General features: G+C 54.1%; 3 protein-coding genes across 8 annotated transcripts in view; all 3 read right to left on the reverse strand.

Moving 5' to 3' along the window:
• Nucleotides 1-326: 326 nt before the first annotated feature.
• On the reverse strand, nt 327-7344 carry LOC310886756 (disintegrin and metalloproteinase domain-containing protein 2-like; the record flags this gene model as incomplete). Its single annotated transcript, XM_083811756.1, has 18 exons — nt 327-544; nt 1108-1185; nt 1357-1510; nt 1789-1897; nt 2035-2115; nt 2377-2560; nt 2870-2975; nt 3395-3593; nt 4053-4142; nt 4345-4525; nt 4632-4768; nt 5028-5109; nt 5229-5395; nt 5509-5580; nt 5824-5889; nt 6394-6571; nt 6695-6771; nt 7192-7344. Coding segments are annotated over 17 exons (2112 nt in total), but the record flags the coding sequence as incomplete, so codon positions are not given.
• LOC310886779 (disintegrin and metalloproteinase domain-containing protein 18-like) lies at nt 7342-20227 on the reverse strand. Of its 2 annotated transcripts, XM_083811810.1 has the most exons (30): nt 20006-20227; nt 19759-19895; nt 19456-19642; nt 19072-19161; nt 18549-18747; nt 18043-18151; nt 17542-17725; nt 17161-17241; nt 16834-16951; nt 15864-15923; nt 15690-15754; nt 15346-15407; nt 14938-15016; nt 14563-14639; nt 14270-14459; nt 14064-14120; nt 13769-13840; nt 12765-12931; nt 12461-12542; nt 12221-12357; nt 11630-11810; nt 11299-11388; nt 10763-10961; nt 10252-10360; nt 9613-9796; nt 9286-9366; nt 8590-8710; nt 8274-8430; nt 7801-7833; nt 7342-7721 (listed from the first exon to the last, which is right to left on the reverse strand). In XM_083811810.1, the coding sequence occupies exons 1-30, from the start codon at nt 20168-20170 to the stop codon at nt 7616-7618; spliced, it is 3579 nt and encodes a 1192-aa protein (XP_083667936.1). In that variant the 5' UTR covers nt 20171-20227; the 3' UTR covers nt 7342-7615. The 2 variants fall into 2 exon arrangements, with proteins under 2 accessions (XP_083667936.1, XP_083667935.1); XM_083811809.1 differs by lacking the exon at nt 15864-15923 and having other exon boundaries at nt 19456-20227.
• A 3102-nt stretch (nt 20228-23329) lies between these two features.
• The window catches only part of LOC310886780 (disintegrin and metalloproteinase domain-containing protein 9-like), a 28904-nt gene continuing 26228 nt past the window's right edge, over nt 23330-26005 (reverse strand). For all 5 annotated transcript variants that reach the window (XM_083811815.1, XM_083811813.1, XM_083811811.1 and 2 more), the window contains one exon: nt 23330-25564. In XM_083811815.1, the coding sequence (XP_083667941.1) occupies nt 25450-25564 (115 nt within the window). In that variant the 3' untranslated portion in view covers nt 23330-25449. The remainder of the gene's footprint in view (nt 25565-26005) is intronic.

Genomic DNA, 26005 nt, shown 5'->3' on the forward strand with positions numbered 1-26005 from the left:
GAGACCCTGCAGAGGAGCCTGCTGAAAATCGCGTTTCAGGGTGGCGCTGCCTTCGTCCCCCCGCAGATCAGTCCCCTCCCGCCCTCCCGCAGGTGCCGGTGCCATTGCAGCACGGCACAGCGCACGGCTGCAGCAATAGCACCGTCTGCTCTCCCCGCCTGCTCCCCGTTGTTCCTCCCCGGGCAAAGCACAGCTGCACACGCGCAGCGCTCAGAGCCCCCCTCCTCTGGCCAGCCTCCGGAAGCTGCGTGGGGCTGCGCAGTCCCCTCGCCCTCCCTGGCTCTCCTGGCACTGCGTTGCTCCACAAGCATCACGGGACTCAGGCATCAGAAACACCTTTTATTGAACAACACACACAAAAACACAAACTACAGACTTAGCATCCCTCAGACAGCCTTCAATGCCCCCAGCGTACAGCCCCAAGGGGGCCACGTGGCTGTTGTGGGTTAAATCCCAAGCCTGGGACCACAAACATCTCTGTCTGTGCGCTGTGCTGCTGCGTCTTCCTTCCAGTGCTCCCCAAAGTCCAGAGACCCGCAGGCAGCTGCCAAGCACACACAGCAGGGATGCCCGTTAGTCTCTGCCAGCCCCTCACGCAGCGACCTTGGCACCCCCAGACCCTGCCTGCCCCCCGTGTGTGGCACGGCACCACCCTGAGACCTGCCCCATGAGCTGCAGCAGCCGCCCCACCGTGCACCCGCTCCTCCCATCCCAGGGAGCGCCTCGCAAGCTTCTCCGCTCCGTCACACGGGAGTTCATCACCTCCTGGCTGTCATCCGCAGCCACGTCCCAAGGACATTTGACCGGCTGCCACCTCGTGACTGCCCTCTCCAGCTCCCGCGACCTCCCTGGCCACGTCTGTTGGTGCCTGGGAGCCGATGCGCTGCGGAACCTGCCAGCAGCCAGGAACTGCCGCCTGCCCTCCGCTGCGATGCCCAGGCCACCTGCAGTGCCCTCACCCTGACGCTCCCCCTGACACCCCCGACGTGCTGGTGCAGAGGCACAAACTGCTCCCTTTCCCCGGTTTCCACTGCCAGCTGTGCCACCACATGCAGACTCTGTTTACAACCTCAGCACAAGACTTGGGTGACTCTGGCAACGACTTACATTTAAAGTCCTCTCCAGCTATGCTGCTGTGCATCCAACACGCTCCCTTCCTCCTCAGTGCTGTCTTTATCTTCAAACCTAGGGTGGGAGCAGGAAGGGAGTTGCCCTAAGTCGCCAAGCCCAACAGCGCTGCCTTCCCTCTCCTCTCCCCTCCTCACGCACACCGCATGGCAAGGGTCCAGGTCCAGGCTCTGGCTTTACTGTCACCTATGACTGCATCTGAGCCCGAGGCGAGGGGAGCAGACTTACTCGTCTATTTCCAGCTGCTCCGTGGAGAGACACTGCCTCAGCTCCTTTCTCTTCACCACCATGAGGATGAGCCCCATGAGGACGGGCACAAAGAGGCAGAAGGTGAGAAGCAGCCACATCTTCAGCGGGTCCTTGTTCTGCAGGCCTGCTTCATCTAGGCACAGGAAACAACCTCCTTCAGCCCACAGCAGCGCACTTCTCAGGACAACAATGCTCCCGCCGGTGCGAGCCACAGCCAGACAGGGAACGGCAGCAACTTGGGCCTGGGGGGGTGGGCGCAGGTGGCCCTGCTTGAGCAAGGATGCTGGAGAAGACCTGCAGAGGTCCCTTCCCACCTCAAGGGCCTGCGATTCTGTTATTCTGCTCCAACACCTGCCCTATTTCTTTTCTCCTTCTCCACAACCCAGCAGGCTCGCTGCCCTCGCTGCTCACCAGCACTGAACGGGCTGTCTTTGCTCCCTCCCTGCCTCCCCGCTTTCTCCCGGCAATTCGGTGGCTTCCAGCCAGGATGGCAATGGCAAGTCCCTTTGTTATTGCACACCTGCGCAACAGAGAGGGAGAGAAATGATTTATATCAGCTACAAAAGATCAGGAACACATTTCCTTGCTTTTGCAAGCTGCATCTTGGGAGAGTGGAATGGTCCAAAAAAAACAAGGACACGTGGCACTGTCACTTACCCCGCGATTGTTGCATTTTGTCTTTATGTCACAATTATAGTTCAAGACAGCAGCAGACACGCACTTCTGTTTCATGCAGATCTAAAACACAAATGTAGGGGTCAGCAGACAGCACCCAACGGGCAGTAACACACATCTCCTACGTGGGAGAGACACGGGTTTCAAGCCTGACCCCATCCGATGGGGTTCGCACAGTCCACACACCAATCCCAACCCATTCAGGATGCAACCCATGGAAAAGCCACCGACTGCCCGTGGGTCTCCGACGCCACTGCCACAGAAACACTTTCTGCAAGTCCTCCTCTTCACAAGAGAGCCACAGCACGTCTAAGGACCGCTTACCTTGTGGTCGCCGCAGACAGTGCCATCCTTCACCAGCATTGGGTCCCTCTCCGTGGGAGGCTTCATGTAGTCCAGCGTGACACACAGCGTGTTCTGCACCCGAGCATAAATCACCGCAGCCTTCTCCTTGGTGAAAGGCACATTACCTGGATATTCGCAGATGAGCTTCCCACATTGGAGATTCCTGCAAAGGCACGGAGAGCAGAGGACTTCACACAAGCCACCTTCATCCTTCTGTTCCCCTCCGTCGGTCGCACTGAGGGCTTGGAGAACAGATCCCAAGCAGCCGATTTGCAGCACACGGACACGGCATGCTTACGTCTGCCACGGGCCTTTCTCTCACCTGCCTCGCAGCCCACGCACCCTGGGACAGCGCGCTCCTCCCCGGTGGCGAGGGCAACACGTCCGTGCTCCCGCCCTGCCCTGCAGTGCAGCCGGGCTCCCTGCTGTCACGGACCTAGCCAGAGGCCCCTGCCATTCCCACAGCACTTACTTCCATGCACAGCTGTGGTACCCGCTGTGGTTGGAGCCGCAGTGTCCCATTCTGTCCCTTTGGCCATTAATTTCCTCGTAGCAGGCCAAGGGTCCGTTTTTGGCCCCTGCAAACACGTACCATCACTCACAGACTGGCAAAAGGCCTCTCTCTCCACCTCAGGGCTGGACATCACTGCTGGGGCCACGCGGTGATGCTGAGGGCTGCCTGCTCTCACAGGCACGGGGCGCCGTGGCCGTGCAGGAGCCTGGACACAGCGCTCTCCCCGCCGTGCTCCCAGCGGCCTGCTGCTGCTGTATGGTGCTGCAGCTGCCGCCCAGCCTCACCACAGCCTGCCTGTCAGCTCTGTGCTACAAGACTGAAGTCAAGAGACTTCCCAACACACGTTTTCCTCCACGTTTGCTGCCTGTTTTTGCCTGCACACAGGCTGGGCTGCCAGGGTCTCCTGTTTCGATGATTCTTGTCCACAGCCTTAACATTTCATGCACAACAAACGGCCCCCCTGCAGCAACCTGTTGCCCTTACCTTTGCCGAAGATCTCCTGACACTGCTTGTCAGCTGTCTGGCAAACTCCTCTGTAGCAAAAGGCGGTGTTCCTGCTGCAGGGATGCCCGTCCATCACCCACTGGTTGGGTGTGCACTCCCCAGAGGTGCCGTTGCAATATTCCTTCAGCTCACACTCGTCCTCGGGGCTGGTTCTACACAACGTGCCGCTTTTCACAAACTAGTGGAAAGAGGCAGAACAAGAGGAGCTTTGCATAGCGCATGCACTCTCAGACAACAGAACAGATCTAGGGCAAAGCAAATACTGGCTTTACAGTTTAGATCAGGATTGGGAAAAATCTACCCACACAATTTCAAAGCTCTCCACAAACCAGGTTTACCCCCGCAACGTTAACACGTGTCTGTACAGTTGACATATCCTTCATCTTAGTACTTCAGGAGAAGGCATGGTACCTGCTCCTTAAAAAACACCTTCTTGACACAAAGGCCCTTCACCTGCAACACTACATCACACAGCTCACTTCACTCATCTGTGCTCTCTCTGACCCCTCACATCAGCAGAACAGCCAGTACTTGCAGCTGGAAACGCAGCCACTTTTCCCCACCGAGTCCCATTTACGCATGCTCTGCACATGTGGAGGCTGTTCCTGAGCGTGCCCACTGCTGCTGCACAGCTTACCTTGCACTTCCAGCAGCACGGTCCCGACAGGCACTGCACCCCTTTCCTCCTTTTGCACCCCACAGTACAACACAGGTCGCGCCGGCACTCCTGGAGGTACCAGCACAGGCAGTCAGGAGAGCTCACACCTCTCCTGCGGGTACAGGAGCTCAGCAGAGCTCGGGCTTCCCCTCAGCAGCGGCCGTCTGCAGCCTCCTGATGAGGCATGAGATTCACACCCCTCTTTGGAGAGCTCTTCCCCGGGGGGCGCGGGGCTTGGCTCTTTCCTGCTGTACCGAGGCTCACAACTAACCTCTGCTGACCCGCAGTCACAGGCCTCTCCTGGCTCCACCACTTTATTGCCGCACACAGGAGCTTTATACGACACGTCCATCGTTGGCCTGTTCAACAGACACTGCCCTTCTCCAGTGGCAAGAAAACGCTGAAAGTCTCTTATGCTGCAGCTGCTGAAGGCTTTGGTGCCAGCCGAGTGCCTGTAAGCCAGAGGACGAGGCTGGCGCCCACATGAGCGGCACGGACAGAGCACTTGGGGCTTCACCCTGCAAACCCCGGGCACGCTGCGAGGACGGGGAGCCTTACACCGCACTGGGCTGCATTATGCAGGCGGCTCCCACGCAGCGACAGCTCCCGGGGTCGTCATACACCATCCCCAGGCTGAGCCCCAGCAGCTGGGCCACGACGACCGCGAACGCCTCCAGTGTCATAGCGCTTCGGTACTGCGAGGGCAACAAGGGCAGACCTCAGAGCGCTGTCCTTGCAGCAAGCTCACGCTCTGCCTCGGGGCTCCAGTGGGCTGCGAGGCACTGAGAGCCCTGCGGTCCCTGCTCCATCGCCCCAGGGGCTCCGTGCCCACCGGAGCAGCACCTGCTGCCGGCATTCCTCGCCCTTTGGGTAGGCGTGGGCTCACCTGGAGGCACAGCTCAGCACCGTGCCAGCACACGGGAGGCTAGGGGTACAAACAGACAGGCTGCGTACCAAGGCAACCCCTCCAGCGTGGTTCTTGAGACACAGCTTCTTCGCAGAAGATGCCCCCACGGAAGGGGATTGCTCCCTGTAACTGAGGAACGGGGCAGACTGAGCCCTACACATGCTGCTCATGTGTATGTTCATGCTGCTGTATCGACACCGTCCTACTCCTCATCCCCATGCCAGCTAACACAGCCATCCCCTTCTTACACGAATAAGAATGTGATGTCCTGTAGCCGCAAAACACGATGTATGTTTTTCCACTGCAAAAATCTCTGCAGCAACTCCTCAGCATCTCCCGTGGTAGGAATTTTGTTCTTTTCTGTCCAAAACTCCAGTGAAGAGAGTACTATCGTCAGATTGAGGCGTGTAAACATCTGGAAGCAGACAGACACCACGGCTGGTCCAGAGCCCAGCTGCTCAACAGTTTCCCACGTGCTTTTCCATACCACTGCAACACATTTGCCACGCACAACCAAAAGCAACTCACGCTGTTCACGTAGCTGAAAAGCTGGACTATCTTGGCTGTCACGGCACCCTTGTCTGCTCCCATGTAGTCATACTGAAAGACAACAGACACAAGAGCATCTGAGTGCACTGTGCGAGGCAGCAGGACCAGCTCTTCAGGGCTCACTGCAGCTCCTGTCATAACATATTATTATCCATGCCCAAGGGAGTTAGTTTCCATTTTGTGGAGACTGTCAAGCCCCATGCACACTTCCCCTGATGTTCTGTGAAGCTCTGAAATTGTTGCAGTTTTTTCCTAGAGAAAACAATTTATGATAGAGAGGATGCAAAGACTCACCAGAGCTTTGTCCAAAACTGCATGCATTTCCAGATATCGTGGGGATCTGTGGACAGCTTCCTTGCCCTTAAGGAAATACAAACCCAAAACAAACCACAGCAAACTAAACAGCAACAAAAATACCCCCATAGAGTACCCAGAGCGATTACCCTCTGCAATTTGTATCAACTTGCAGAGGAGACATTTAGTTCCACACTCAATTAATGGGCGATTTGGAGCTGTAGCACAAACAGTACCAAACTTCTAGGAAAACATTCCTTCCATAATCCACAACACAATAACATCAGCCACAGATTCAGGCTGTATTCACAGCAACAGAAGTTTGCAGAACTCCTTGCGGCTGCAAGGAAGCCCCATCCCACTCACCCGGGCTGAGCCTGCGCTGCCATCAGACCCCAGTCCTGACCTGGTCCTTAGCACCGGTGAGTCACGAAGCCCTTCAGCATTGGATGTACCAAGTACACACAGGAACAAACACTACTCCACAAACTGAGGCACCCTTCAGCTAAAGATTTCACAGGCCTACTGCTACAACTGCACCAAAACCCCACGGCCTCGAGGCGTACTCACTGCTGCTCCTTCCCATGGCTCCGGTGACACCTCTGCAGCCCAGGCAAGGGAGCTGTTTTCTGCAAGCAGCTGCATCTCTACATTTTCGTTCCGCATTTGATAAATGAGGTGCTGATACCCAGCTGCAGCCTCCAAAGGCCTGATCCCATAGCTGGTATTTGCGAGCTGCAGGACCCCGCTGCAAAGCAAAGGCGCGAGTGGCAGGAATGGCTCCTCCGTCAGCCCAGCACCACTGATACCAACAGAGCCTGGTGCTCTTGCTAGTGCCTGTGCTGCAGGGCAAAGGCAGCCCGAGGCCTACCTCAGTCCAGAGCAGGTGCTAAGTGCCACGAGCGACACTGGGAAACCCTCCACGTAGCCTTCGTAGAAGCAGTCGCGCTGGAAGGAGTAAAGCCGTGTCTGCGGCGTGGTGCCTCCTCCCTCGAGACCTGGAGCGTGTGGCAGCGTGCAAGGCGCCAGACCTTGCTGCTACCTGTGCCATGGTCCCCGTCCCTGCAGAGGACGGGCTCCTGGTGGGAGCACGCAGCGCACATGGGAGAAGCACGGCACTGCGGGCTCCCCTGGGAGCAGACACCTTCACTGACCACTGCTTGGTCTTCGTCCCTTCATCAGCTCCTCGCTGTCCCTGGGAACTCGTGATGGCTGCAGCGGGGTGTGAGCTGATGCACCCCCTCACCAGGGCTGCCCGGAGTGGATCAGTGCCCGAGGCGAGCAAGAGGTCTACAGAGCATCCCTGCAGAAGGAAACCTCGCCGCACGCTTCTTCCCAAAATCGCGCGGCACGCGGGGCATACCGTACCTCGACACGCGCGAGCTCGGATTTCGCCAGCCCCCCTCGGCCGTCCGTATAAATCCGGAGATCCTCTGGCAAGAACACTCTGCGCACAGAGCACAGACGGAGCCCTGGGGTCCCCGCTCGGCGCCCCGCGGCGCCCCGCGGCCGTGCCCCCACTCACTGCTGCCGCAGGCGCACGGTGCGGGGGGTGCCCGCGATGGGGACGCTGTAGGCGCGGGCGCGCTGCGGGGCTCGGCGGCGGGGCTGCGCCGGGGACCGGGGCTGCGCCGGGGACCGGGGCTGCCCGGGCACCACCACCAGCCCCAGCGCCACCAGCAGCCCCAGCGCCACCAGCAGCCCCTGCGCCGCCCGCATCGCCGCCGCCAACGGCCGCCGCCAACGGCCCCGAGAGAGGCGCGGACGCGCGGCAGCACCCGGCGCCGTTATTTTATTGCCCGCGGCGCCCGCCCCGGCACGGCCCCAGCTCCGAGGGAGGCTCCGTCCCCGGCTCCGGCTCCGTCCCCGCTTCGCTGCCGCTCTCCTCGGTGGTGGAGCTGCGGGGAGCGCGGGGGGGCGGCTCAGTGCCGGCCCCGCCGGGCTCCGCACCGCCCGCGGGACGCGGGGCTGTCTCACCTCTCCCAGCTGGGCAGGCTGCCGGCCTCCGACCTGGGGGCGCGGGGCGGGCGTGAGGGCGCCGGGCACCCGCTGCCGGCTGCGCCCCGCGGGCCCCAGGAACGCACGCTCCCCGAAACGCACGCCCACCCGCTCCCCGCAGGCACGTGTGAGCCCTGCCGGAGGCCCCGGTGTTTGGGGAGAGCGAGGTCGGCCGGGGACCCGCCGCCACGTTGCAGAGGTAACCCCCGAGGAGCATGCCTGCACCCCTCTGGGAAGCGTGCAAGTGCTTGGAGGGACGGGCGGAGGACAACGCGCTCCATGTCCTGACCCAACCCTGCTCCCCCCTGCTCCCCGCGTGCCCATGCTCTCTCCCACCTGCTCTTCTCCTTCACATCTGGACAGAATGCATCCGCAAACCCCTCACTGCCACAAACCCCTGCCTATCTCCCCCACCCAGAACGGGGGACTCGCAGTAACCAGCATTAACTTACGCATCACTTTGCGATCTGTTCCTCGCACAGCGTCTCATCAGCTGGGTCCACTTCTTAACCAGGATGATGCAGCAAATAAGGATGGGGATGAGAATGCAGAGGACCAGCAGCAGCCAATTTTTCAGCGTGCCCTTAGGAAAGCTTTTTGTGACAGTATCTAGGGAGAGAACCACACGCACAACTCCGGGTAAGGGCCAGGCGATGCCAAGGGCGTCTGCTCTGTCACAAGACCGACGAGGCTGTTTCTGGGACCATGGGGGCAGCCACTGCCCCCGGTAAAACCGCTGGGCACCCAGAGCTGCTGCGCAGGACTCACCGTCATGGCCCCGCAGCTGCTGCCCGCTGTTGATGCTGCCGCCTATCGAAGATCCCCGAGTCTTGCACTGGGGCGGGTTCCAGCCCGGGCTGCAGTGGCAGTTCTTTTTGTTATTGCACACCTGCAAACACCAGGGTGGGAAGAAAACATTCCCCACCTGTAAAAACTTGTACTAAGGAGCACTGCTAAGCTTTCACTCGCACCGTTTTCCTACCCACTCCTCACATGCAGACCAGTGCAAGCCCCATGCTGAGGTCACAGCCAGACACTAGCACCACTTGGCACTGCTGCTGGACACCCCTGACCGGGCTTCCCCCGTGTCCTGCTCCACTGCTCCCCAGGCTGCCTCTCACCTTGCACAAGTACACTGGTCATTTCCAACACTATTTCAATTATGTGCAGTTAAATCCTCTTTAGATACTCCTCTTCCAGTTTTCTGTTAATCTAGACAAGCAAATACTCCACCTTCCCTCATCTCATTTATATTTGGTCTTGGAACGGAAAGTACATTAGGTATTCTCACTTAATTTCTCCCACAGTTGCTGCATAACAATTTTGGAGAACGAGTGTTAGCCCAAAACACGGGTTTAGCCAAGTCCCAAGCAAGCCACTGTAGGCACATGAGAAGATCCTCTCTGTCTTCTTCAGCAATATCAATCAACATGACGAGACCACCCTAACAGCACTGTTACTTACTCCATGCCCATGGCATTTAGTCTTCACATTGCAGTCATACTTCAGGACTGAATGTGGATGGCACGTGCCATTCACACAAACCTGAAAGTCCAAAAGGAAAAAAATTCTGCTGGATACTTTCCCATCACTCTTTGTCATGCTAGCCATTACTCTAAAAAAGATTCCTAGGTTCAAACACTGATCAGTAAGTCAATGGCACATGTAATAATTACCAAAAATGTAAGTACAAACCACCTTTAAATTATACTGCAAAATGGCAACTATTTCTAAAACTGCTACAGTTGTGATAATTGTATGTCATTTCCATGCTCTCAAAACATTTCTTACCTTTCTAGGACCACATTTTGTACCATCTTTAACCAGGAGAGGATCTTGCACTGTCGGTCCGCGCATAAAATCAAAAGACACACACAGATGTTCTTGCACTTGAGCATAAATGATGGCACCCTTAACTTTTGTGAAGGGAATATGATTCGGGTATGTACATACTAGCTTTCCACATCCCAGATTCCTAAAAAAATCATTAGCACAGTAAATTAGAAGAGTGGGCACAATGATTGACCACAATGCTGGAGGCACCGAGGTGCACAATTCAGGGAGGGAGATTTAAATGAAATAAGCACACAAGCCCACCGACTGCTTGCACAGCTGGGTGGTCGATGAAGTTGCTTCTCAACCCCCTGCAAGTCTCCAGTATCCCCCCCCAACGCCCCGGGCTATGCCACGGGTAAACTTTTGTCATGCCCACCATGGAGCGCTCTGCTCCCCGCTACGTGTCCCTTATCCATCAGGACAAAGACCTGCCCAGCATCACCATCTCTTTTAAGTGGAAGAAAAGGCAGCCATGCAGGAGAAAACCATACTGAAGAAGCTTCTGACAGATTTTTACACTTTGCATCAACAGTAAAGGGAAGCACAAATTAAACGTGGTCTCAGTTAAACACTTCCCTCTCCCTCGAAACCTACAGCCAAGAGCAGGGCTGGTACCCATCCTTTGGGTGATTACCACAGTGGCCAAACCTATCCTGCTGGCTGTTGACTTCTTCGTAACAAGCCAAAGGAGCATTTTTGGCACCTGGAAGTTTGGAAATAATACTGATTATAACTGAGGGTAATACAGATTAGAATATGGCTTTAACATTTATCATTTCTTGTATCTGATGGAGTAAAACGTGGCTACATCACTATCTGCCCACGTTCAAGTTGCAGGACAGACCTTGCAGACAATGGAATTGCTGGAAAAGTCCCAGAGACCGTCCACAAAATCTGGGTATTTCTGTGGCTTGTTCTCTGCCCAGATGTATGGCTGGCTGTGTGTCAACATTCAGCCTGAAATCCTCACGTAAACCATCACCCTCCTATGGCCCATTCCTTTCCCCTCGCCACAAGCACAAGAAACCCGGCACTAAGCATACTGCATTTGAGCCTGCACTGGCATTCCCAGTCCGTGCCAGGGAGAGCAGAGCCGCGCCGCTACCTGTCCCGTAGAGCCTCCGGCACTGCAGGTCAGCAGACTGGCAGCGTCCCTTGTAGCAGTACCCGGTGCCGTGCTCGCAGTCGTGCCCATCCTGCACGTAGAAATCGGGGGGGCAGGACGCGGAGGACCCGTTGCAGTACTCGGCCAGGTCGCACTGCACGTCGGCGGGAGGGCGACACAGCGAGTTTTTCGCTTTAAACTGGCGAGAGAGGCAGAAATTGTTCCTCTCTCCATCCTCAGGCACCCATCGGTGCAAGGACCCTCTGCAACAGCTTCCCAGTGCCAGGACCGCTGCTGGGCACTCAGCTCCCCGCACAGCCCATCCCCATCCCCTGGATGCTATCTTGTCCATACAGTATATGCTAGGGAATGTGCTCATCTTGCTAAAGGCAAAAGGCAGCACCAATATTGTTAAGTTTTTTGGAGGTGACCATCAGCAAAACCAGTAAGCTGGCTTATAGTCCTACTACAGTAAATACTACATCTCCAGACCTCAAAAATGGCCTTAAGTTCTGATAATTATGAACATGCCTTACCTGGCAATTTTCACAGCACCGTCCTGAGGAACACTTCACGCCCGGTTTGAGTTTGCACTGGGAAGTGCAGCATTTGTCCACCGCACATGCCTGCAAGCACACCGTGAACCCTTCCCTGCTTCCCATCTCCTCACCTGCCAGACAACCACTTGCCCTGGCCCCCATCCCCCTAACAAACAGCACGCCTCGGGGGCCCCAAGGGAAGAGGACAGCTGCGCATCCGTGCATGACCACAGAGCTGCATTATGAACCCCCGGACCACCTCCAGTCCACGTTTGGGGCCGTTCCTGAGGGCGGGGGACACCCCAGCCCCCCGCTGCCCGGCGCTCACCGCCACGGAGCCGCAGTCGCACTGCTCGCCGTGCTCCATCACACCGTTGCCGCAGACGGCCGCCCTGGAGAGCGGGCCCCTCTGGACAACCCTGATGAAAGGGCACTCTGGATTCTGCTTGAGGAAGTTCTCAAAGTCTTCAGCGTTGCAGCTGCTAAAGGATTTTGCCCCACTGACACGTCTAAAACAAAGGATTATCCCTACTTGTGTACGTGCCAACACATCCACCACCGTTCCATTTCTTAACATCTCTGTTCAGTTTGAGAACTTGCTCGTGGGTGAGCATGAGGCAGGACAAGCAGTCCCCAGGGGCCTTTCAGCTCGTTGGCAAACCTGCCTTTAACATGTGCTATTAGTAAGGACGAGAAGCATTCGGAAATATCTTCTTTTGGAAAGAAAAGCTTTGCTTTTCGATGTAACCATCAAATCGCTATGTATCCTTTTTTTCCTTTTCCAGAGCAAGAACAGAAGATATCTCTGTGTTACTCTGCTATTTGTGACAGGAGGGCACCCAGGCACACCGTGCCATCCTCCTCACAACGCCCTGTGCCTCTGGCAGGCGAAGGCCGCGAAGGCCCGCGAGGAACTCACAGCGCCTCTGAGCCCATGACGCAGACGTGCCTGGGGCAGCGGCAGCCCCGGTTGTTGTCGTAGCTCATGCCCAAGCTGCGGGCCAGTATCTGGGCCAGGAGGACGGAGAACGACTCCAGGGTCACGCTGCGCTGGTACTGGGGGGGCAGAGCCGGGCGCTGGTGGTGGAGCTGCCCCACAGGCACCCGGCCCCACCCCAGGGCCACGGTGCCAGCTCGGTCCCGGCCACAGGCCTCGTACCACGGCCACTGCACCCGCAGCATCCCTCTGACACGCCTTGTCTGGAATGGTCGCACCTGCGTAGGAAGCTCGGTCCCGGTACCTGAAACGCAAGAGCTCTCTCTGGCCTTCGAGCCTCAGCGGCTCCGGGTCAAGGCCCCCAGGCCACGCAGGGCAGGGGGGGCTCTTGTTTGGTCCTCACTGCATCCCCACCTCACTTCCACACGAAGCATCTAAGCCCTAGCAAAGTCTAGAGTTCCAAAGTACGTGAATTTTACAGGTCACTACTGTCTGCTCTGAAATAATAATGACCCTCTGTTCTTACAGCAGTAGATAGGGCACTTCGTAGGGCCGCAGAGCAGCGCTGGTCGTCTTCCACTTCAGCAACTGCATCAACACTTCTTCTCCATTCAACCCTGTCTGAAATTTATTCTTGTCCATCCAGACCTCCATGGAGGACAGGGTAATGGTCATGTTAAGAGAACTGAACATCTGGAAAGTAAACAGGGGAAATGGCTGCTCGCATATGTTTCATTTCATGCCCTATTTAAATGCTTATTCTTATTAGTAGCCACATTGCCTAAGGAAAATAGACAGGAGCAGTTGGCAACTGATCTACTGCTGTGTATGTGTATAATGAAAAAGGTATAGAGAGTAAAGAAAAACAAAGATAGAAGTAGCAATGTGTCCAAAAGAGAAGGAAAAAGTGTTTATGAAGCAGGATCTAATAAATCCAAAGAAAACCTATCAATGAGTAAAGATATTAAATAATGAAACATGCAGAATGGACAAATTGTCCTTGTCTGCATTTTGGGGGTTACCAGGGATAATATACTTCTCGCAATTTTAAATCAAACACTCATCCAAATGTATATGCTATGTACACAGGCAGGAAAAAAAAATCAGTCCCCTATGACAGAAAAAAAGCAGTGGTGGCTTCTGACACATGCACACATGCATGATCACCCCTCAGTGGAACACTATACTATAGGATAATATGGTATCAAAGTGATGTTAGGAATAGCTACTGATTTATTCCAGAGAAGCACTGAGTTAGAGCATGTGTTTGTGCTGGACAGCAAAGGATAAAACCTTACTTTGCCACAGCTCCTCACCCTGTCTAGACAAGACCTAGGGAAACTTGGAGCTTCTGGCAGGCTAAACTAAAAAATCAATAGCTAAAAAGATGAGATTCAGTATTATCAGAAAACACATTTAATTATTATCTTCTCAAAAATTAGACAAATCCTACCAATACCTAGCTGTTAGTAGGCTGAAATAAAAGCCCAAAATTTCTATTGCAGTATTTAAAGAATAGTTAAAACTTACACTGCTGAGAGAGCTGATGATCTGAACTATCTTCTGTGTCACAACGTATTTGTCTGCACCCAGGTAGTTGTACTGAAATGACATGAGGTTGTACCTAGATTATTGACGTGCCAAAGCACACGGAGTTATCATGGCCTTTCACTGAGTGGCTTTTACCGACTGATGGACAGCCACAAGCTACAGCCCGCACAAAGCCATGCAAGACTACAAGAAGGACCATGGCAAAGCTCTGCAGCAGCTCTATCCAGAGCCAAGGAAATAAATACAAAACAGGAACTGACTGATGCAAACCTACCAAATTCCTTTCCAAAATTAAATGGAGCGCCAACTCTCTGTGGTGCTTTGACAGTAACTGGAAAAGAGAAAAAAAAAGTTCACCATTGTTAATTGATTTCTCCATTTGAGTCATGATATGTAAGAAAAGCTAACTTCTTTGACGGACCAAGAGACACCAGAACTGATGCTGACATCAGTGCCACCAACAGGGCAGCGAGCACTCACTTCGAGAGCTGTGTGCGCTTTGTAGGAGACCTCCTGCACTGCCGGCCTGGCCCCGCTCTCGGCGCGGCTCTTTGCCAAGAGGAAATCTGCCATGCTCTCATTGCTCATTTGATAAATGAAGTGCTCAAAGGCGGGTGAATTAACCAGAGGCTCGATCCCGTAGCTGGCATTCTCAAACTGCAGCAAGCCCCTGCGAGGGACACGGCACCGCTGGGAACCCCGGCTCCCGGCAGGGGCTGGGGAGGGCTGGGGAGCCGCGGGCACCGGCACGGCAGCGCAGGCGGCCCTGGTACCTGAGCCCGGAGCAGGTGCTGAGAGTCACCGCCGAGCCGGGGACGCCCTCGATGTACCCGCGGTAGTAGCAGTCGCCCTAAACCACAGCAAAGCAAAGGGAAGCAAAGGGAACCATAGAGGCAACGGCACCTTGAGGATTTTGTTCAATCTCACTTTGGCTCAAGTACCTACAAACAATCTCAAGTATCTACACACAATCCTAGTGTGAGGACAGGGCGTTCTTATGACAAAGCACAGCCCTGTCCCACCCAGCTCTGCTGAAGGACAGGGAAAAGAAGGGAATTACCACTCCCCTGCATAAGGGGTGACATCTCCCCATATACTGAAGAGCAAGGCTACCCCGCAATTAATCCGACGTAAGAACAAAACATTACCTTGATCTGGGGCGAATCATAGTACAAAGATCCCTTCTCATTGTATGTGTAAATCCTGAAATCATCAGGTAAAAAGAACCTAGAACATAAATACAGCAAAATCCTCTGAAAGCACCCTGAGGAGTGTTTACCTGGAGCTTCTCAAGCTCGCACTGGGTCCTGCAGCAGGCACTGCACACCGACGGTGCTGGGGCTTCTTGCAGATCCAAAACCCGCTGCCACCCGCGGTCACGGGCACAAGCATCCCTCCAGCCCTGCTCCAGCCCCTTGCAGCCCCGCAGCACTTGGGTGCGTGGCACACAAACGCGCATCCTCTGCAGGTGACTGGTACCGTCCCGTGCCAGATGGGCCTCCGGTGGGACCGCACAAGCCAGCGGTGCTCAGACGGGGCAGCACCAGGGCACTTACTGCTGCTGGAGGTGAATGGTGTACGGCCTCCCCTCTATCGCGAGGACGTAGGACAGCGTGCCCTTGTGTGTGCAGAAGAGCAGAGAAAGAAGAATTAGGAACAGTGGCTGCAGAAAAGCAAGCTCAGAGGGCAGTCTGCAAGCGCTGAGGACAACTGCAGGAGCTCAACAGATCTGGTCACCCCCCCCTCCACACACACACACACACATGGGCAGGCAGAGCATCATTTCCCAAAACTGTCCCCGCAGCAGCCATGCCATGACTGTTACACACTATTTTAATGCACCAGTATGTCCACTCGCACACACAAGCACAAACATTAAATAGTTTAATTGTGTAAGTACCGTCTCTCCAGCTGTTTTTGAGGGTGACCTCTGAGGAATTGTGATGTGCAAAGGTATTTGTGAGCCTAGAGAAACAATTTGTTTTTTTAGTTATCATCACAGATGAATGCTGCCACAGTTGTGCCTGTCAGCCACAGCTGGAATTGTGTGTGTGTGAGAGGCGCTTTTACAAACCGTGGGCTGGCACGGTCTCCGCCCGGAGAGGGCTACCAGCCCTGCTTTTTCTGCACACTTCTATAGAAAAAAACAAATGGATGTGCACGTACCAGTGCTGGATCCCAGCCCTGCTGGAGCCCAGGAGTATAAATACTGTACGGTGGGAGCACGAGAGCGAGCCCCAGTCCAACCAAGCCAGCCCAACTTGCATCAGGAACAGAAACGGGGCTCGGGGAGCCCAGCCACACGCCGCTGGCTGCCGTACAACAAGCGCCCACTTCGGCGGGCCCCACAGCGCTCCTGCTCCGTCCGTGTGCCGCGCTCCACACGCGGCCGCCGACGTGGGGCCACTTCACGCACGTGGCACGTCGGCAAAACCCAGGCCCCCCGTGGCAGCGAGGAGGGGGGTACCCGGAGAAGTCCCCGAACCCCCAGAAGCTGGGTTCGGCGTTTGTTGAAAAGAGCCCAGTGAACGAGCCCCCAGCCCTCCCCAGGGACCACCGCCACCCCCGAGCATCCCCGCCACGATGCCGGGAGGGACCATTCCCGGCCGGCCCGAGCCGCCTGCGGCCCCGGGCAGCACTCGGGCGGCTCCGGCCCCCCCGGAGGGCTCCGGCCCCCCCGGCCCGACTCACGGATCGCGGCCAGCAGCGCGGCCAGCAGCGCCGGGCGCGGCCCCATGGCGGCCCGCCCGGTAACGGCCCCGCAGAGAGGCGCGGACGCGCGGCTGCTCCCGAGGCCGTTTATTGTTCGCGAGGGTTCGTTTCTCGCCCGCCCCGCTCCGCGCTCGGCTCCGGCCCCGCCTCGCCCCGCGCCTCCCGGCGGAGCAGCAGCAGCAGCAGCAGCGCGGCCGCGGCCAGCGCGGGCGGCAGGAGGCAGGCGGCGAGCGGCGGCCGGGGCCCTGCCGGGGGGAGAAGGGAGCGCGGCGGCGGCGGCGGCGGAGGGGCCGCGGAGCCGCCGTGGCGCCGGGCCCGGCCGCGGGACTCACCGCGCTCGGCCGGCCCCGGGCCGCTGTCGGCGCCGCCGCCCGTCGGGGAGCCCCGCCGGCGGCAGTCGGGCGGCTTCCAGCCGGGGTGGCAGCGGCAGCGCCGCCGGTTGTCGCACACCTGGGGAGAGGGCGGAGGCGAAAGCTGTCCCCCTCGGTCCGGAGTCGGTTCTAGGACCGGTAACGCCGGAAGGGTTTTACCCGCGGTACCGGCTGACGGGGCCGGGATTTCGCACGGCGTCAGCCTACAACGAGTCTGCAGGCAGCTCCCACCCGAGTCCCAGCAAACCTTCACGCCCGGACACCCGCAGCAGTGCTGCTGCCGCTTACCCCGTGGCCGTGGCACTCCGCCTCGCTGTTGCAGGCAGCTCCGAGGACTGAATGCGGGTGGCAGGTGTTGTTTATGCACACCTAGAAAAACACACGACAGCTCCAGGTCGGTGCTTTACCGTCGGAGCCCTCGGCTCGTTGGCCTTGTGTCCCACACGGGATTGAAAATACACTTTAAAAAAAAAAAGGTGCTTTTGAAAAGCTACGTTTACTACCTTAGGGTTATATCTAACGCTTATATCACACCAGAAACTTAATGTGGTGTCAGTGTATATTCACAGTGTTTACACTTACACTGCAAAGGAGCGAGTATTCCTAAAACCTTGTTAATGTTTAAAATTCCTATCTGACATCTTAGTTGCCTATAAAATGTTTTCTTACCTTTCCAGAGCCACACTTTGTACCTGGCGGAATCAGAAGAGGATCCAGCCTCGCTGGTACATTCAAATAATCCAAAGATACACATAAATGCTCTCGCACTTGGACGTAAAGGACAGCGGCAGCATCAGTTGCAAATGGAGTGCTATACGGATACGTGCAGATTAACTTTCCACATCTGAGATTCCTGTAAAATTGATTTGCATGGGATGTATGTGTGTATCACATACACGCGCTAAACGGTGAAACAACAGCACCATTAAACCACACAAGAGAAGTACGGCGTGCTGCATGATGAGGAAAAATAAGTAGGACTGGGGAAGTCCAAGGATGATCTGTGCTAGGAGGAGAGACGCTCCATTACCAATAAGGAGAAAACACATGTAACTATTTATTGCTTCACAAATCCTACTGTCAGTTGGAGTCTCGACACTGTCCTCTTCTGTACAGTCCAAAATAAATACTCATTTTTAGGGGAGCAGCTGCCCTTCCCTTGCAACCTACCTCCACGTACAGGCCCTATAGCCTTGTCTGGGGTGGAACCCACAGTGTCCGAATCTGTCTCGCTGACTGTTGAGTTCCTCATAACATGCCACAGGAGCACTTTTTGAACCTACAAGTTTAGTTTATAATCAATATTAGTGCTGAAGGAACACGAAGCGACATATTATGGTACCTAAAAATTTTCATACTGTGCACAGCAGAACACGGATGCTCTTCACTATTTAGAGAAAATGTTTGTTTTCTTTCTCTAATTAGTCCTCAGAAGCATGTAATGGGCTAATAGTAAATTGGCTCGCTGATGAAGTTCACTTACCAACCATCAGACCTGAGTCTAACAACTAACCACAAAACCTCACCTCCACAGAAACCAGGCTATAAAAAGCCATAACGAAACCCACCTGAGTTTGGTGTTTTAGAGAGCAAAGACACAAACCAACTTCGCTAGCACCACAGCTGCCTTCTCAAGCAGGGCAGCAGTGCCAGCGAGAGCAGAGCCGCGCCGCTACCTGTCCCGTAGAGCCTCCGGCACTGCAGGTCAGCAGACTGGCAGCGTCCCTTGTAGCAGTACCCGGTGCCGTGCTCGCAGTCGTGCCCATCCTGCACGTAGAAATCGGGGGGGCAGGACGCGGAGGACCCGTTGCAGTACTCGGCCAGGTCGCACTGCACGTCGGCGGGAGGGCGACACAGCGAGTTTTTCGCTTTAAACTGGCGAGAGAAGCAGAAATTGTTCCTCTCTCCATCCTCGGGCACCCATCGGTGCAAGGACCCTCTGCAACAGCTCCCCAGTGCCAGGACCGCTGCTGGGCACTCAGGTAACCACGCGTGCCCTCCCTCCCCCCCATCGCCATCCCACGACAGTCTTCCCCCAGTAATTTCCTTCCTTGGGATTTAGGGAGCTGAGCTGGAAAGCTCCACCCCAGGAACTGAATTGCACAGCAGAAGAGTTTGTCCCCATCCTTAAGCATGGAAACATAATATTTCTCCAAAAAATTATGATGGCCTTGTGATGATTACAAGAACATGACTTACCTGACATCCATCACAGCACAATCCAGAGGAACATTTCACTCCTGGCTTAAACCGACACGTTTTAGTACAGCATTTATCCTTCAAGCATGCCTGAGAACACATCACAAAACCACATTATTCTGCACTTTTGTTCCCCCTGAGCTTTTCACTGTCCAGGGTCCTCCCCTTCCTTCTTATCCCCAAAATGTTATACTCGGGCAGTAGCCAGCGCGATAGAGTGGGCACAGCTGCCGTCAGATCGATGCCAGCGCAGGAGCTAACGGCAGACACAAGTCCTTGGGCTGGCACCTACTTCAGCTGCGCCCTGCGTCTCCATGGCTCACCGCTCCGAATGGGCAAACAGTACGAAGTCACACATTTAGCCACAGCTACTGCAGCGCTCACCGCCGCGGAGCCGCAGTCGCACTGCTCGCCGCGCTCCACCACGCCGTTGCCGCAGACGGCGGCTTGCCGGTAGGAGAGCCCGGCCAGGCGGGGCCTGTCGAAGAGGCAGTCCCCTGCGTCGCGCTCGAGGAAGTTCTCAAAGTCTCCAACGCTGCAGCTGCTGAAGGATTTTGCCCCGCCAACGCGTCTAAAACAAATGATTATCCCTACTTGTGTACGTGCCAACACACCCACCGCTGTTCTGTTTGAGAACGCCCTGTGCCTCTGGCAGGCGAAGGCCGCGAAGGCCCGCGAGGAACTCACAGCGCCTCCGAGTCCATGACGCAGACGTGCCCGGGGCAGCGGCAGCCCCGGTTGTTGTCGTAGCTCATGCCCAAGCTGCGGGCCAGTATCTGGGCCAGGAGGACGGAGAACGACTCCAGGGTCACGCTGCGCTGGTACTGGGGGGGCAGAGCCGGGCGCTGGTGGTGGAGCTGCCCCACAGGCACCCGGCCCCGGTGCCACCATAAGGCCGCAGCACCCGGCCCGGTCCCGGCCGCAGGCCTCGTACCACGGCCACTGCACCCGCAGCATCCCTCTGACACGCCTTGTCTGGAATGGTCGCACCCGCAAAAGAAGCTTGGTCCCGGTACCTGAAACGCAGGAGCTCTCTCCGGCCGCAGGTCACAGCCCCCGGCCCCGTGGTCCCCCCACTGCCCACCAGTGCCCCCGCCATCGCGGGGTTGGCTGAGCTCCGCCACGCACCACCAGTCCCTGGGGAAATTTTAGTCTTACACAAAGAGGCAGGCGAGGTCATACGACCGCAGGGCGAGGTACGACTGCTGCCGCTCCAAAAATCTCTGCAGAAGTTCGTCGGCTTCCCCTGCTGTCGAGATTTTATTCTCCTCTATCCAGAACTCCAGGGAGGACAGAACAACGGTCACGTTCAGAGGATTAAATATCTGAAAACATCACAGATGAGATGGCTGCTCACACGCCTTTCTTTCACAGCACCATTACATCTGTACATGCAACAAATGACATAAGAAAAGATGGACAGTAGCTGTTGGCAGTCATGGAATGACATCTGTATGATAAAATAGAATGAACTAAACTCGAAAATAAAACAATGTCCCAAGAGGCACATGAACAAAGCCTAATAACTTGATAAAAATGTTTTAGTTTTTCTGTTAAGTAGCTTATCATCATACGCACAAATCAGGCCAAGGACAGTTCTTAAAAGTGTGTGTGTCGGACAGTGTGGAGTGGAAGAAAAAGCAAAACCTTTGTATTCACCCACTGGGGTTAAACCCTTCGCCAACCTTTTATCAAGTCTGGACCAGGAGGCAGAGAAGCTGGCGGCTCCTGCCAGGCTGTGCCTGACATCGCAACGCCAAGCATCACGCGCCAGGGCTGGAACTGCAGTTACATAGCCTCCTCCCCGAACCAAAAGCAACTAGGAAATAGGTGGCCGTTTCTAAAATCAGCTCCTCATCATTTTATTACAATACAAACCGGACTTTAAAACTTACATTGTTGACAAAATTGAAAATCTGGATTATTTTCCATGTTGCAACTTTCTTGTCTGAGCCCATATAATTGTACTGAAAAACAACACAAGGGCATAAGAATGGACAAGTCGTTTATCACAGCGAAGCAGGACAATGTTGAAAGGATTGCCAGCATCCAGTCACGCAAATGTGAACTACCAATTTTCAATCTTTCTTTCCTGTAAAATCCACAGTACAAACACCTTTTTAAATGGAAAACCAAAAACGCATAGAAGTTGGAAATGGCACCATTCTTATGTTCATAGTAGTCAAGCAAATACAAGGAGAAGACGGCTGGCACCAACTTACCAAAGCTTTGTCCAAAACCGTGTACACCTCAAAGTACTTAGGAGACCGTGCTGCAGATAATGCTGGCTAAAAAAGAAAATATTGTGAAGCTATTTATTTTTGCATTTTAGCGATCTTATTTCTGAAACGTGCTATACAACAAAGTGTCCGTTCAAAAGCATTACTTGGATGCTGTCTTCATATTAGCACAAGGTAAGCAGCCGCTCTAACTTAGCCACTCCTCACTTTTTAAACAAGCCATTCTAGCTTAGCCATGCCTCTCATCAGGCACCAGGAGAGCGACGATCCATGTGACAGCTCAACACGAGCCCTTGCCCTCCTAAAATCCCCCGCTCATCGCCGCCCATCCAGACCGCATGTGGGACAAAGGTGCCCGCAGGAACAGCCCCCTCCCAGGCCGAGCAGACTTGAGCTTGGCCAGGAGACCAGAGGCAGCTCACTTCACCGTGCACGATCTTCAGCACCATCTCCTGCGCTGCCGGCCTGGCCCCGCTCTCGGCACGGCTCTTTGCAAAGAGGAAGCCTGCAGTGTTCTCGTTGCTCATTTGATAAATGAAGTGCTCGAAGACGGGTGAATTAACCAGAGGCTCGATCCCGTAGCTGGCATTCTCAAACTGCAGCAAGCCCCTGCGAGAGGCACGGCACCGCTGGGAACCCCGGCTCCCGGCAGGGGCTGGGGAGGGCTGGGGAGCTGCGGGCACCGGCACGGCAGCGCAGGCGGCCCTGGTACCTGAGCCCGGAGCAGGTGCTGAGAGTCACCGCCGAGCCGGGGACGCCCTCGATGTACCCGCGGTAGTAGCAGTCGCCCTAAACCACAGCAAAGCAAAGGGAGCCATAAAGTCCCAAGAACTGGTCACCCAAGCAGCTTAACTGCACGCACTGAGCAGCGGCTCTGCTTTGCGATACTTCAGGTTAAAAGAAAAAAAAAAAAAAAACCACCAGTCCAAACTCGCCTTGATATGGGTCAAATCAGATTTCAAAGACTCCATCTCATTAGACATATAAATCCTAAAATCATCCGGTATAAAGAGACTGCAAAAGAAAAGCATAAAGTTAAACGCTAGAACTCGCATGTCTTACCCAGAGCTTCTCAAGCTCGCACCGGGTCCTGCAGCAGGCACTGCACACCAACGGTGCTGGGGCTTCTTGCAGGTCCAAAACCCGCTGCCACCCGCGGTCACGGGCACAAGCATCCCTCCAGCCCTGCTCCAGCCCCTTGCAGCCCCGCAGCACTTGGGTGCGTGGCACACAAACGCATCCTCTGCGGGTGACCAGTACCGTCCCGTGCCAGATGGGCGGCCTCCAGTGGGACTGCACAAGCCAGCGGTGCTCAGACGGGGCAGCACCAGGGCACTTACTGCTGCTGGAGGTGAATGGTGTACGGCCTCCCCTCGATCGCGAGGACGTAGGACAGCGTGCCCTTGTGTGTGCAGAAGAGCAGAGAAAGGAAGAATTAGGAACAGTGGCTGCAGAAAAGCGAGCTCAGAGGGCAGTCTGCAAGCGCTGAGGACAACTGCAGGAGCTCAACAAGCAAACGCTCCTCACGAGGCAGGCTGAGCCTCTGTGGCTGCTGTTACAGCCGCCAGCACTCACCACCCCCATCACCCCTCTGCAGCCAGGAGATCAGGGCCTCCGGCATATGTGCCCACTCACACCTACACGTATGTATTTAGGAAATAACAGGGGTGCTCAAGTACCGACTCTCCTGTTGTGTTTGGGGGCAGTTGCAGTGGGACTGTGATTTGTGACAGTACTCGTGAACCTGGAGAGAGAGAGAGAGAGAGAGAGAGAGAGAGATAGAGAGCGCTGTGCGAGGCATTACCGGCCGCAGCCCCGGGCACAGCCCTACCGCCCATGCTGGGGGCCCACGGGTGCCCGCAGGCAGACTCACGCAGCGCGGCCAGCAGCACCGCCAGCAGCACCAGGCACGGCCCCATGCTGCAGCCTGGCTGGTAACGGCCCCACCAGTAACTGCCCCACGCTGCGGCCGTTGGGGACCGTTCCTGTACCAGGAAAGCAGGAGCAGACAAGAGCACTTTTGTACAAAACTGGCATCTTTATTGCTCGTTTCTTACAAAGGGGTTCAGTAAAAGCCCTTTCATTGCACCCAAACACTACAAAACTGGCACGCGGCGCGGTCCCGGAGGCGCACAGAAACAGGCGACGTTGCTCCCAGTGCAACGTTTTAAATGAGAATGGGACATGTACAACATTTCCTGCTCCTTCAGACCTAATCAGGTGACAGGGATGAGTGTACACTTTAAAAACGTCAGTAGTCATACTCAATATTTAATACATTTAAAATCTGAGCAATTTCCTTTCCACAGAACTGTTTGTAAAAACTGCACGTTCATTGCCCTAGACCTCCGCCCTGCAAGTATTGCTGACACGCACACTGAAGTACAAAAACTTAACTATTAGAAGGCACCGTTTTCAGCATAGTTTTAGTTCACACGTACAGCTTTAAATACAGTTAAGTACGTCTTCCTCCAGGATTACTTTGTGACCTGGGTTCCCTCCTCCCAAACACACCCAGCGAACCTGGCCACTCGTGTCGCGAGCTGCCTCGAGGGGCTCGGCCAGACATGGCCTTACAAAGAGCAAAGCGAGGTACTTACAGACAGACAGCCCAAACCGAGTAGAATACATCAAGAAGTAGGAAGTGATTATCTTGGAACAAACAGAAGACCCCCACAAATAAGTCTGGTGATACCTTAGCTGACATTTAACATATTTTAATAGTGTTATAAATCTTAGTCTAAGTTTATGGGAAACCACAAGAGTTCAAGTATTTTATTACTGCAAATGCAAACACTATATATATATATATATATATATATTTATATATGTATATACAAAGGAAAAGATTTCTTTTGGCAATATTATGGGGGATCTTTACAGAGCGCGTTTGTACTCAGTGGCTAGCACAAAGTGAGAAAGCCAAGCACACTTTTCAGTATTTTTTTCGGATTTTGCAAGTTTGTGCAATAGACTTCTACTCGTCACCACCATCATTCAGTTTCTACTTACAGCACAACTGTATCACAACTAACAGATCTCCTCTGCTCACACAGGGTGCTAAACACTCCTTTTCAGAAGCACTATTAAAACCTGGTTTAGTCAATGTTGCAGAAACTGACAGCAGTCCAATGTACTGCAGGTTAGCCTATATAAGCATCCTGACCGACATTAAAAGGGTTTGAAGATTAGGTGACAAAGTCGCATTAGTCAACAGGCTCCTGTCTAAAGTGCACGGAGAAGCTCAGGTGGTCTAAGCAGATACACATTTTTTGCTTCTCAGTGTTCTGCAGGGACTCCTTTGTAGTCTTTAGACCCAATTTAAAACCTAAGAACACTCAGTTTTTAAAAACAAAATATGGCCATGTCTTTTCGTACCTTTTTTTTCCTTGCCCATTCATGGTATTAGTGGAAGTTAGTGCAGGATTCTCATTTAGCAACTCACAATTACTAATTTAAAAACATTAAATTAAACTTAATGTTCATATAGTACAGCTTAGTGTCAGTCAGCATGAAATTAAGAATAAGTGCATTATTACACATCAATAAACATATATACATGCATAAACATGTTTACAATATATTTATCTTCCTCTGATAAAGTACACTGATACCTTATTCCGCTTGTGCCATTTATGTGTAAATGGGTAGCAGTTTCCAGTCCGTGCAAAATAAGTTTTAAATTAATTGGCCAGATTTCCTTGATTTGATACTAGTATGGGTTACTTTAATTCTTCACTGTACGTTTGGAAAGATGACAACAAATAATTTCATTATTAGGGCTCATAACAGAAATGGGGAAACGAAAAGCAACTCCTAAGTGCTGTACTTTAAAGATTAATTAACTGCAGACTGCTCCACTCCCAGCTGGGCAGCCCTGCTGCAGTTTACAAAGCCACAATACTCAGACAGATCTAAGAACAGGTTTGATGTTTTCAGTTCTTGTAGCTTTGGTAGAGGTATTTAGTTTAAAGTTTTACATTCCTTGCTTCAATATCTCATTTGCCTTATTCCAGGCTGCAGAAGGAAGCCTTTCTGGGATTACCATGGGCCACTCGATGCAAGACGGATAAATGCAATTTCAGCTTTGCTTCAGCGAACAGGTCAGCTCACGTGAAGGCCTCAAAGAAGCCAAAAGCTATTTGGGAGGCAAAGGTGCTGGTCGAGAAGGAAAATAATGTCCCTGAGGTAAACATTTTTGCTGTGATGGAAGAGGTCCCTGAGGTACACATTTCTGTTGCGGAGGAGGTGGCCTACAATGGGGACAGAGAAGCTGTTGTGAGTTCAGATGGCTACGTCTAAAAACACACATAGTAAAGCTGCCCCTTCTTCCTCTTGCTTTGCACAAGTGTGCCCCAAGGCCGATGGCAGAGACTGCCCCCTTTCCAGCTACACTGCTTCTAGCACACCCAGCTCCCAGAGCTAAGGCTCATTTCAAACATCTCATGGTCAAACTCTTCTTTGAGTTTGTATTTCTTTGAGCCTGTATTTCTTCCTACAGTTTCAATTAACAATTTTTCCCAAAACAGTTTAAAGACCCCCACAAGTTTCTCACCAACACAAGCTATTTTAAAATACTCCCTCTCTTGATGCATTGTACTTTCTGGATAAGTATATTTTACAGCACAGGCATTAAGATCTTAGAAATACAATTCAAAAGTAAAATGAAAAATAAAGGAAAAACTATTCAAAGT

This window comes from Anser anser, assembly GCF_964211835.1.
Source record: "Anser anser genome assembly, chromosome: 26".
In the NCBI taxonomy this organism is placed as follows: domain Eukaryota; kingdom Metazoa; phylum Chordata; class Aves; order Anseriformes; family Anatidae; genus Anser; species Anser anser.